We start from the raw sequence: 13,168 nt of genomic DNA, 5'->3' as shown, positions 1-13,168 counted from the left end.
AAAATAAGGACACATATTCATACTTAGTTGTACTTTCAAAAATAAATACTGAAAGAAAGAAGCCAGTAAAAGTAGATTCCCATAAGTGGAGGGTTAGGGTAATCAGAAAGCAGTGGTAGGAGCAGGACTTCTCAATGTATTGATAAATGAACTATGATATGTGATATCTGAACCACGTAAATATATTAACCATTCAAAAAAAAGACTTCCCTCCTTATGACACAGGCCACTGTTCCTGTCCTATGCTGTGCTGTCATGGCCCCCACAAGCCCTCATCCTGGCCTAGCAGACATAGGAGCTACTTCTCTGACCCATCTAAAAGAAGGTGAATAAAGGACATGGTCACACTTCAAGGCCTTTATAAGAGGAAGTTTTATTGTTAATTATTTACCTTAATAGTTTCAGAAAGAAGAACAGATTAGCTCACTCCAACATGATTGGCAGTTAGCAAAATCTAGTGAAGCAAGTGTTCTGATTGCTAAGGATTTAATTTGGATGCTTTTAATACTTAGCCATCTAACACTTCAAACATAATCCAGAATAAATGCGTCATCTCCCTCCCTTTCACTTTAATACCCACCTACCTCACTTCAATATGGAAATATCTTCATTAAATATGATTCCCAGAGGAACAAGTTCCCTGGAGAGTATAGCCATGAGGACAGTGCACAAAAAGAAAAACTCAAAATAAAACTCTGTATGATAATTTACTAGTCTAAGGAAACAAAACCTTCCAATATATTAAGAAATAAATCCAGTTACAAATGCACTGATAGGTCTATGTGAAGAGGTTCTGGTGTAGTAACTGAAAACGGCCAGCTATTTACAAGATACACGAGCAGGAACGGTGCACCCAGCCCAGCACTGGCCCTCAGAAGCCAAAAGTGTTCTCTCCACTGTAGGCCACATACAAGAATCCATCTTCATCTTTTTCCTTCTCGTAAAGCTGTCCCATAGTTAGGCTTGAAAAAGAAAAACAAAACACAACATTGAGAATTGGGTTTGGTTACTGAGTCTAGGTGTTGAAAGATGGCTTGAGGATAAGGAACTTGACTACTTAAACTAGCTACTCTCTACCACACTTTTGGTGGTAGGTGGTAAAAGTAATTCAGATCTCAGTACCTGCTGTGTGCCTACAATCCTGTTTTAAAGAAGGGAAATGGAGCCACAAAACATTAAGATAAATTAGGCCTCTGGGAATCAGTAAATAAGACTAGAATCAAGTCTCCATCCTCCTGTCCCAAGGCAAGGCCATCCGACTCACCCTCAGACCAAATAAATCCTTCAGAGGCCAACACTAGCTCCTTGAGTGGGCTTGGCTTCTTAGTACTGGTTAGTACGTTCAGAATGCCAAGGGAAGGGAAAAAAACTGGGCAAAATTAAGAGCCTAAGAGGCCAAACCCAGTGTGGGTGGAGGACCACGGAAAGGAAGAGTACATGGGACTCTCTTCCCCTTCAGGCTGGTTTATGTGAAGATCGATAATTTGTGCCTAACATGATAAAGTACAGTGGTTCATTCTTGTGGAAGCTCCCCCGCCAAAAAACCTGTGCCCCGCAGATCTGCATCAGCGTCATCACAGAGAAATGATTTTCCTCACACATAATGCAAAAAGCTCTCACACTGTATCTGGGAGCCAAGGAAGCCCTGCCCAACCTTCCTAAGAACCCTCCAGAAATAGATACTGCTCAAACTAAACATGTGTGGGTGGGAAAGCTGGCTTTCCCTAAGCCATAAAACAGACTCAGGAGAGGAGACCTAATCTAGTTCTCTGCCATGAAACTGAGCTGTACTGGCTCCAGAGCAAGACTAGTAACACCTGGAACCTGAGGCAAGCTCTGGCCACGTGACTGGACTATTCGAGATGAACAAGAGGTGCAGACGTGCTAAATGTCAGTCATGCATGGTGGGGTCAACCAGAACCAGCAGTAAAGCAGCGGTCTGAGAGCTTGCTCGAGACATCAGAGGTCACTAGCCTGGAGAGGTCACAAGAGATACTTAAATGCAGGATTCAGTAAAACAAGGGCTGGTGGGATACATAAAGAGGGTCCAGGGCCTCAAGCTGGTGAAGCAATGATTGCCCCACACTGCTGCTTTGCTCCTGGCAGACTCAGTGGGACGTCCATGTAAACAGCGATACAGGGCACATTTATAAAGGGAGAATTTTTTCCTTTCCTATTCTTCTTGCCCCATTTGCAAGCTTAGCTGGGTTGGCTGTGTGGGTAGATGAGAATTATTTGAGTAACAACGTGGGGGTGGATGAGTATGAATACAAAATGGCCTGTCATCAGCATCTGGTATAATACAAGAGTGCTCCCTGTGAGGATCTCTTAACCTGGAATTTGTAAAATAAGGACTCCCTGGAACAGCAGTGTCCAGAAATGTCCTGTATTTTTGCTGCCCAATACAGTAGCCACTAGCTACATTCAGCACTGAAAGTGTGGCTTGTCTGAATTGGGATGTGCTGTAAGTGTAAAACACACACAAGATTTCAGACTTAGTATGATAAAAAAGGATGGAAAATATCTTAATTTTGATTACATGTTGAAATGATGACATTTGATGTACTGGATAAATAAAATATATTATTAAATTAATTTCACCTCTTTTTTAATGCACCTGCTAGAAAACCTAAAATTACATACGTGGCTCACATGCCCTTTCTATTGACAGCACTGCCCTGGAACATGTGAGCATTTGGGGGGCAGTGGGTAGGGGGAAGAACCCCTCCTCATGAGAACACCTGGAGTGTTGAGTCTCAACCTCAGCTGCACTTGAGAAACACTGAGAAGCTTTACAAACATCTCCCCGCCCAAGCCCCACCCTACCATCAGAATTTCTGGAGGTAGGACCCAGGCACCAGTATGTTTTAAAATGCCCAAGATGACTCCAGGTGCACCCAGGTTGAGAAATAGTCCCTCTGCCAGAGGAAGAAAGATGCTTCGGGTTTTTTTTTTTGCAGATGCTTATTTTTAAGAGCCATGTGATGGGGAAGTAGAGTGACTCACAAGCCAGGAGGTGGAGTGAGAAGCCAGCAGGGAGCAAAGGGCTTGAACAAGCAGCCGAGTCTCTCAAAAAGACTTTTACCCTGGTGGCTGGGAATGCCTGGAGGAACGTGCTCTTCTCTGCAATTCCTCAGAATGAGGCTAAGCGGAAAACAGCTTCAGCTATTGCCACAACTCTCTCTGCCCCTCTTGGTCCAAGTATGCAGGGTGACCTTGATGAGACCTGTCCTACCATCTCCCCACTACCATTACCAAAGGATTTAGACGCAGAAGTAGCAGACATTGTGTGCAATTCAAAGGCAGCCACCCCTTGGTGCCTATGTCACATTTGGTTCCACCTGACAGATTAAGTTCTGCTCTTTTCCTAGCAAGTTAGAAGCCCTAGTACAATGACTCTAAATTCCACTCTGAATTAGAAATATTTGAGTTTTATAAACATGAGTGGCCCACTTGAGACTCTCGTATGCCGTCTATAGTGAACAAAAACCAGTGGAACCACTACTGTCCGAGGCAGGCTCTGAGACTTAGAGGTGGGGCCAGGGGCCATAATCACGTACCTTTCTGTCTTTCGACTCCACTCTTTTTTTTTTAACGGTTTGTTTTTTGTGGGGTTTTTTTGGTGAGGAAGATTGGCCCTGGGCGAACATCTGTTGCCAATCTTCCTCCCGCCCCCCCACCCCCGACCTAAAGCCCCACTAGATAGTTGTATATCCTAGTTGTAAGTCATTCTAGTTCTTCTATGTGGGATGCCACCACAGCATGGCTTGAGGAGTGGTGTGTAGGTCCACACCTGGGATCCAAACTGGCAAACCCCAGACCGCCAAAGCGGAGCACACAAACTTAACCACTCAGCCACAGGGCCGGCCCCTCCATTGTCTTTTAAGTAAAACTTGGGTTATATAAATTTGTTTAAACAGTGCCCTAGCAGCTATAAAGGAAAAGTTCTAATTCTAATAGCAAACACATGGCAAGCACTATTCTAACTGCATTACATATATTAACTCTTTATCCTCACAACAATCTTACGAGGCAGGTACTATCATATCCATAGTTCACAGATAATAAAAGTGAGGCACAGGTGGTTAAATAATTCACCCCAGGTCACAAAGCTAGGAGACATTCTTAACACCAAGCTGTGCTACCTCCAAGTGAATACACTGCTAGGTCTGTTCTAATGAGCTGATGTCAGCGTCCTTGTACCTTCTTCAGCAATCTCCCTTAGAACAGGGCTTCTCACATACACAAATGTGCATACCGACTCACCTGGACAGCCTGTTCGAGCGCCTGTTTGGATTCAGGGGGTCAGGGTGGGGCCTGAGAGTCTACATTTCTAACAAGCTCCCAGCTGCGGCCACTGCTGCCAGCCTCTGCATCACACGTCGAGGAGCCAGGTCTTAGCACTCTCTCATTCACATCCTGTAATGTGACGACTGGATGGCTGTGCCTCATAACTTTAAGAGTCCTCTCACTGTTCTCCTTTTCTGTCACACAGCCTCGCGTGGAAACTATTTAGTTGGCAGCAGCACTGTGTCCTTATACTCAGGCTACCGCTTGGGCAGGAACTTGAAAACTGATAAGGCTCAACTCTGGGACTACAAGCTCCATTCAGCAGCCTGTGATGGAATGCCTGATTTCGAGGCTTTCCTGGGTGCCACGAAAGAAAACTGGCACATCTACAGCACTTGTGAGATCAGGCTGCACTCATACAGAGTCACAACTACTTGCCCTAGAGCCAAAAAGAGCTGAGCCACAAATACAGTTTAAAAAGAAATTTTTTTTTGGTCCCATTAAAAGAATGGTCAAGGGGCCGGCCAGTGGCACAGCGGTTAAGTGTGCACGTTCCACTTCTCGGCAGCCTGCGGTTCACCAGTTCAGTCGCAGGTGCCAACATGGCACCGCTTGGCACACCATGCTGTGGTAGGCATCCCACATATAAAGTAGAGGAAGATGGACACGGGTATTAGCTCAGGGCAAGGCTTCCTCAGCAAAAAGAGGAGGACTGGCAGTAGTTAGCTCAGGGCTAATCTTCCTCCAAAAAAAAAAAAGAATGGTCAAGTGGAAGTGCAGAGAGAAAACGTGACCCTAGTCAGCAGGCAGTCTCCAGCAGAAAGCTAGTATGTCAGTTTAGAACAAATTCCATAAGCCTCTGAGAAGATGAGCTTCCCTCTCAGAATTCACAGATGCCTGAGCCACACAGCGCTAGGCAGGCCACCGCTGCAATGCCTGAGGATCCTAATGCACAGAGGCAGCTCTGCTGCGTCTGTCAGGCTAAGCTGCACGGGCTGCTGGATGGACTGACAACTCGCAGGCAGCACTGTAACTCCAAGGCTTCCTGCCTAAGTTACTGGCTGCAGGAGACACCCAGAGAGGGCCTCCAGTCCCTGTTACTAATGCACACCATTGTGGCACCAAGTATTACATGCACTCATCCAAGTACCAGGGGTACCAGGGTATTGCCGCCTTCTAAGCTCTGAGTCTGACAAGGAAAGAAATGGGAAAAGCCAATGTTAGATTCTGGCCATGGAACCAATCTAAGGTGGAGTGCAGCTGGTGTATTGAGTGAAATGAACCTAAACTGCCCCCTAAAACTCTGTCCCCAACCCCTCCGTTCAAGGTCACATGTATCCAGACCAACTAACCAATAATAAAGGCAAGTTTCAGAAGGATCCACATCCAGGAACAGCCATGCTACTGACGACAAATAGTAGTTTTAAGCTACTGAACAGCCTATGAATTGAGGGAGGCTGACCTAGAACCGTGTGGATGCCCAATCCCTACAGAACCTCCTCTTGGCCCCCAAACAAGGACAGGTGGTGGAGGCTGTGGGATCCAGCCTGGCTCATGAACTGGCTGGACTGATGGGCACACCTGGCCTCCCATCTGCTTTGGGTACTTCCACTGGACCTGGATTTCTCTCTTTTCCAGCAGGGGAGGTGGAGTGAGGTGGAAGGACAATGGCCACTGCTGTAGGTCCAGTAAAGGCACTGGCCTCGAAGTGAAGGTTAACATGGCCCTGAAGGCTCCTCAAGATTCTAAAAAATAAAAATTAACTACTGCCTCTTCCTTGTATCAGATTGTTCTCTAATATAAATACTCTATTCTACTGCTGAAATAAACCCTGTTCTTGAAGTATTTACCCAGAAATGATCAAGAGTGCTTAATTTAAGCACATTTCTAAATAAGGTTTGAATGGACTATAAGACATCATAACTTCCCTTCACCTTGTACCTCTTTAAGATCCAGAAGCAACACCATAACACCAGAATCTTAAACAGTACAGGTTTCCCAAGGTAACATTCCCAAATTATAACATCTTAGAGACAGTTCATTTAATAATATACTCCTATTTCTATTTTAAAGGGGGGATTAACAAGAGTCTTGTCTGTGTTCTAAACAAAGACCACAAGGTAGACACCATTGCCAGGTCTGGGTTCCCCTCTAAAGCCGTGACTGGGAAACCTGTACAGTGACGTTCCCTCTCAAGTCCTGCCTGCACCAAGGCATAGTTCTTTTGTTTTGGCCTGATTCTAGATGCAGAAACCTGGGCAGAGAATTCAGCTTTCCAATGCTAAATAAGAAAAGGCAGTTGAGATTCTCTCCCTGTTTAAAAAAACAGAACTCGGAATTTAGGAAGTAAAACACTTAGGGACTTGCCTGTCTCTATTTCTAGAATCAATATTTAATACCAAGTACTCTAAACAATAATCACGACATTTTACATGGTGATCACCTGTGTTCCAGAACACTTCCCAAAGTTCTGTTCCAAGGCAGGAATAAATGAAGTTACTTCTGCTCAGCCTCAGGCATAAACAATTCCTGTTAGGGATAGGGGAGGGCTCCTACAGGCCTGGATTCATCCGTTCTCAACTGATTTCCCCAGCCACCTTCTGAAGGCTGCAAGCACTGGCTGAAGGTTAAGGGCAGCCCTGCGATTCCCTGAGGAGGCTGGAAAAAGCTGAGGAAGAGATGCTAAACTGCCTTGAGGAGGAGATGGTGAAGCTGAGTCACACACCAACTTCAGGAAGGAGACCCTGTAGCAATTCTGTTTGTGCTTTCAGGCGATTAGTATTTGCATAAAACCTCATGATGTCACATGCCTCTTTTGTTTATAAACAAATTTGTTTTCAAGAATCAAACCCCAAACAAAGAAGTGCTGCATTAACTGTGGGGCAGGAAGTCATTAACTGGGACCAAAGGCACTCAGAGCCTGAGCAGAGGGGCCCTAGTTAGTGACTCTAAAATCCTGACTCAGGTCACTGGTGTAATCTGCTTTAGAGCAGATTCTTACCAGGTTGGAAAGGCAAATGGGACTTGGAAAGAAAATGGCCCTGATGCAGCTTCTGCTGCCCTGAGAATCACTTTTCATTTCCAATTCTATTTATATCTCAGGGATAACGGAGGGAGGGGGCAGTTCCTAAAATCTGCAGCCATTTTCATTGCTAGATTAACGTGGAGCCATCAGAGTAATCTTAATGTCTTCAGAAGCCTGACTCCTTTCCTGCAAGAAGCATCAGAGGATCAGAATCAAGGAAAATAAACTCAATGCCATAGGTCCTAGTCATCTACTTCCTCTCACTACGAAGTCACCTCTAGGAAGCAGGAAACACACGGTCACGAAGGCTCTGCATAAGTTGCAGGTGGTATGAGTGAAGATTTACCTCCCATACCACCATAAGGCAAGTCACAAGTGACCACAGAGGCCCAGGGCTTCCGCCCCCAGTGAAGACTGCACCCAGTACCACACTGCCTGGACGCCTGGGAAGGAAAGGTGGAAGAGCCCAACCGGGTGACGGGATCACCTCTGACAACACCGCAGCTTCCTGAGATATAGCTGTGGCAGACCAACGGCACCCAGCGGGCAGGGCCTGGCCTGTCTCCTCAGGCAAGACATTGGCCTTAGGGAAGAACCTTCCATCTCTCCCCTATCCTGCTTCTCTGCTAAACACTAGGCAATGGAGGTGGTGGACGGTGGGAGACAGAAAATCAGACCACAAATATAGCCAGAGTTTTCCTCCTATTGTAGGAAAAGGACTGAAATTTGGCTTAGGCCTCGTTGGAGCTTTTAAGCATTTTCAAAAGGAATATATTTTGGTGACATTGGGCTAGTTCCCAGGGCTTCTGAAAGCCTTAGCTTTTAGAAGTACTACCTTTGGGGGGTAACAAATGAAACTTAGTTTTGGTCACCAAGATGAGATGCAGTCAAGAACGCACACTCAGGGGAGAGGGGTCAGCATCTGGCTCAGGGCCTAGAAGTCCTCAATCAGTAACAGCAAAGGACTGACCAGGGATTTAGACTGAGCCAGTCCATTTTCCTCTTTTCACAGGGGACTAAAGCTGGGCTGTCACCTCTACAGAAGAAGAGAATTGTAACGCTTCTGCCTAGATTCAGGCCCCAAGTTATCCCAAAGATTGCTTCCAGGCAGGACAACAGCTGGAGCAAAGGGCAGTTACTCTGCCAGTCAGAGCAGGTGGTGCCAAGGGAGATGTAAGTCTGTAAAGGGACCTCGGAGCCTTTGCTGGACAGCAGCCATTTTAGCGTACATGAGGATCGGGCAGCTACAGACCCTCGCGGAGGCGCAGAGCTCAGTGAGTTAGGAGAGCAAGCAGACAAGGTGATTAACTGAAGCTGAGCTACAGCACGGCCCGGAAGCTCCTGGTGGAGGATGACAGGTCTTATTATATGAATCATTTGGAGAAAACTTCATTTCAGCCTTTAGTATGACTGATGGCTTAAGCCTAAATAAGTCCTCAACTCTTTTAAAGGATTCTTCAGGGGTCTGAGGCTGGATTTCATTTTTTTTTTTAAATCCAGACGTTGTTCAATTTTCTTAACCCAAAGTACACTCCCACATATCGTAACCTTTTCTTATTTTCCTTGAGCTCCTGATGTCAGGGAGCACAAAATCCAGATTTCCAGTGAGGACCTCTAAGAGTTTTCAGACCTCCAAAGCTTTGAGTTCTGTAAACAGCCAAGCAGATAGCCAATACCAGTGAACATCTCTCACCTGGACTGTGGGACTGTCTTATCCACAAACAGGAAGATTGCCTTTTCAGAAGGAAGCTGGATCCTTTTCCTGATGATCCACATGAACTGAGCCACAGTGATGTCAGATGGAACTAGATACTTCCGTTTGTCAATGTCAACAATTTGAGAGCCTGAGACTTTTTCCACAATCACCTGGGAAAGCAAAGAGAGGTCAGGACTGGATTTCTAATGTGCAGCTCTGGCCTCGCATTGTTGGGGAGCTGATGAACAGTGTGTGGGCAATGAGATGGGTGGGAAACTGCATAACATGAGAAAATATGCCCCTGACTTAATAAACCACACACTCTGGAGGCTAAGAACTGATATAAATGTCTTCTAGGGAAACGGTAAATGCTTTTCTGTGGTCAATTATTATATTTCTCATCCCTGATCTCAGCATGCATAAGAGAAACACAGCCCTTACTAGAAAGCTTTTCAACATTTTGTCAGGGGCAGACCGGAGAATATCTGATGAGAGTCTCATCTACTGCCTGTTACTCCAGGACCCCAGAATGGATCTGCATTCACACTACAGAGGAATTAAGATCCCAAGGAACACAGGAAATGAAAATGGATGGACTAATGGGAATGACTGGCAATCCCTGCCAGCCAAGAACCAAGCTCTTCATTTGGCCTGTTGCTTCTCTCTGAACTAGGTTTCGAATGTGTCCCTCCTGCCCCCTCCCCAAAGGAATTGTTCACAAGCAATAAGCTACAATACCAGGCCTGCATGTTGTTTAAAAATCAATAAGGATTACAGAAACTATCTCCCCTATCACAGTAGAAATACAGGATCATATTTATTATTAATTAAAGGGAAACCACGGAAGAAGGGGTTTTCAGCCATTTTTCAGATTTTTTTTGACCAGGAAAGGATAACAGGGTCAGAGTGAGGAAAGGGAGCTAGAAATCAGGTAAAGATGGAGGCTCAAAGTTAAAGATGAATGTCCTGAGACTAAAGTACCACTTCTAAGGCCAAAGTGACAGTCTCCCTCCACCACCGTTCCCAAAAGTGGCGGTGACCTGTTGCCCTGTCCTAGAACATCGTTCCTTACGTAATTGGCGAGGGAGCCCAGAGGCTGCAGACAACTCGGTGGCCTAGATCGGGAGATTCAGCACTGAGGCACCCCGAAGAGCACCAGCTCGAACCCCTCACGCCCTGGCCCCCGGACGGCCCCTAACCCTGTCTGGCCCGTCTGCTACTATAACTGGGACGGAAACTCTAATTGTCAACTGTTGAACGGCTTGGGGCCCTATAACGAGTCCTAGACGATAGGGGTGACAGCGAGGTGAGGGGGCGGGGAGTCCACTCACCGGAACCCGGTCAGGATATTTCGCCCGGATCTTCGCAGATTCCACGCATCTGTGTTCTGTGGGACAAACACACGGGGCTGACGGTCGCGCCTGCCCGCGGGCTGGTTCCCGAGGCCCCGGACCTCCTCCCCCCGCGACCTGCGCACGCCACGGGCTCCGGTTCGGAAGTCCTGGCGGCCTCGGTCCTCGGTCCCCTGGCTCCTGGCAGAGCCTGCGGATGGCGGCACGGGGTCCGTGGGCAGCTGCCTCGGGGGCTGGGACCTCGGCCACCCGAGCCCAGAGCGCGCGGCATCCACCCTGCCGGGCCCAGCCCAGGGCGGCCTGAGTGGGGGAGGGGGCTCACCGCCGCCCCAGTGCCCACGGCCCCGCCAAGGGCCAAGCGCTTACCCAGCGAGTGGTCCTCCTTGAACATCCACTTCATGGCGGCGGCGGGGAAGGGACGCAGCCGGCTCTCGGAGCCGCGGAGCTCAGAGCACCAACTACAACAACAACGACAGCGGCGGCGGCGGCGACTACACGACAGGCGGGACTTCCGGCCCCCGGAGCCTAGCAACCGGCCGGGGACGGGGCTTCCGGCTCCACTTGCCCCTACGCTGCGCCAAGGGGCGGGGCCGCACGCAAGGGGTCGCGGCGAGGGGCCGTCCGGGTAGTGGGGGTGGTGACGTTGGCGACGTGGGCATCTGTGAGCTATGTTGGGCACTGGGGAGGGGACATTCGGGAACTTGGGGACTCAGTGGACGTTGGTAATGGGGAGTTTGAGGGTCTGGCTGCGGATTGGACTTTTATAGAGGGCTGTTCATGAGGGAAGTCTGGGGCGTTGATGACAAGAGGGGGCTTTTGGCGGTATGAATAACAGAAGAGGGGTTTCTGGTGGTTGGTGATAGCAGGGGGAGTCTGTTTAGGGCGTTGACGCTTTGGAGAGTATTGTTTCGTGTGGTAACAGGTTGTGGGCTCAGTACGGGGGTGGGGGGTGATTAGTTTTGGGGGACTGTGTGGGGAGGTACTGATGACAACCCGGGGTTCAGTATTGGGGACAGCCATAATAGGTTGCCTCGGACCTAAAAATTGAATTTAAACAAAACCCATTTCCTCCCTTTACCCATAAATAAATGTTTGAATAAACATTTAAGAAAAGTATCACAAATATGCATTTGAGGAGTGTTACATCACACTGATCACAAAGAGACCCCTTAAGCTTAACTGGCTGAGGAGTTAGAGGTGACTATCAGGCTCGGAGAATTCCCCTGAGAGCTGGTCATGAGACGGGCTTCTTTGGCAGTCAGCGGAGGGTTCAGCAATCCCAGCCCAGACTCTGTGTGTGTGTCACCTGCCTGAGCATATGCTGTGAGGTTCTCCAGTGATGTCATTCCTTTATTCCTAGCAGAGTCATCAGGGCGGTCTGCTCTGGGTCACCATCTGTTTATGAGCTGGTAAATATGTAACAAGAATATTTACTTAATTGGGCACGTGATCCTTGCCACGTGCTTGTAATTCTGATGCAGCTGAAAGACCTGTATGTTTGAACATTGTCATTCATCATTTCCTGCAGTTGAAATTCCTGATGGATGCTGTGGAATCTAGCTTCATTCTAAAAGTATTTTTGTTGTTTTAAGATTGTGTATCTGAGCAACCAAAATAGGTTTTTATTTGCTTGTTTGTTTGTTTGTTTTTAAAGATTTTGTTTTTCCTTTTTCTCCCCAAAGCCCCCTGGTACATAGTTGTGTATTTTTAGTTGTGAGTCCTTCTAGTTGTGGCATGTGGGATGCCACCTCAGCATGGCTTTATGAGCGGTGCCATGTCCACACCCAGATCCGAACTGGCGAAGCCCTGGACCGCCAAGGCGGAGCACCCGAACCCAACCACTTGGCCACGGGGCCGCCCCCTGCTTGCTTGTTTTTAATGAAGTGAAAAATCCTTTGAATTTTATACCTAGAAGTTATTGCTGTTGCTTATAAGAGCACCGTTCTAGGTGTTGGGGAAAAGCAGTGAACAGAACAGACAACACCTCTGCTGTCATGGACTTGCATTCTAGTGGAACAAGGCAGAAAATAAATATGTCAGGTAGTGATAGGTGCTGTTTAGGAAAATAAAGCAGGGCTGGAGACTAGAGAGTGATGGTGGGATAGAATGCTAATTAGATAAAGTGGTTGGCATATTCTAGGAACAAGAAGGCTCCCCTTGTGGCTGGAGGTGAGTAAACAAGGAGGAATGTGTTAGGAGATGAGATCAAAGAGATCTAGAACAAAACTGTGTTGAGCTTTGAATTTCATCTGAAGAACTTTGGATTTTATTTAGAATGAGATGAGAAGTCGGGAGAGTTTTAAACAGAGGTGTGACATGATATAACTTTCGTTTTTAAGTGATCAGGCTAGCTTTTGTGTAGGCAGTAGACTATAAGGGGTTGAGGATGGAAGCAAGGGAAACAGTTAAGAGCCTATTATGATAATCCAGGTGGAAGATAATGTTGGCTTAAACTAAGATGGTGTCCGTGGAAGCAGTGGGAAACAGTTGTATTCTAGATATATTTTGAAAGGAAGGCCAACAAAATCTGCTGATAGATTGGATATGAGGGGTGAGGGACAAGTCAAGTCAAGGTTTTTGGAGAGATGGAATTGCCATTTACTAAAATAGAGTGGAGCTAGCTTAGGAGGGTGAGAATCAAGGGTTTGGTTTTGGATATATTAAGTAGGAGATGTTCAAGAGACACACCCGAGTGTGTGTCTCTTGTGAAGATGTAGAGTAGGTTAATGAATCCATGAGTTTTAAATTCAGGAGAGAAATACTTAAGCTATTGAACTGGATGAGATCAGCTAGAGAGTGAGTGGA

General features: G+C 47.0%; 1 protein-coding gene across 1 annotated transcript; it reads right to left on the bottom strand.

Moving 5' to 3' along the window:
* Window positions 1-354: 354 nt before the first annotated feature.
* On the bottom strand, window positions 355-10,887 carry GABARAPL2 (GABA type A receptor associated protein like 2). Its single transcript, XM_046683351.1, has 4 exons — window positions 10,730-10,887; window positions 10,343-10,398; window positions 9,009-9,181; window positions 355-962 (listed from the first exon to the last, which is right to left on the bottom strand). Exons 1-4 carry the CDS (start codon window positions 10,761-10,763, stop codon window positions 872-874), a joined length of 354 nt encoding a protein of 117 aa, XP_046539307.1. The 5' UTR covers window positions 10,764-10,887; the 3' UTR covers window positions 355-871.
* Window positions 10,888-13,168: the final 2,281 nt, after the last annotated feature.

Source organism: Equus quagga, chromosome 13 (assembly GCF_021613505.1).
Source record: "Equus quagga isolate Etosha38 chromosome 13, UCLA_HA_Equagga_1.0, whole genome shotgun sequence".
NCBI lineage: Eukaryota > Metazoa > Chordata > Mammalia > Perissodactyla > Equidae > Equus > Equus quagga.
Note: the sequence above shows the minus strand (reverse complement) of the source record. Positions and strands in the feature narration are given on the sequence as shown.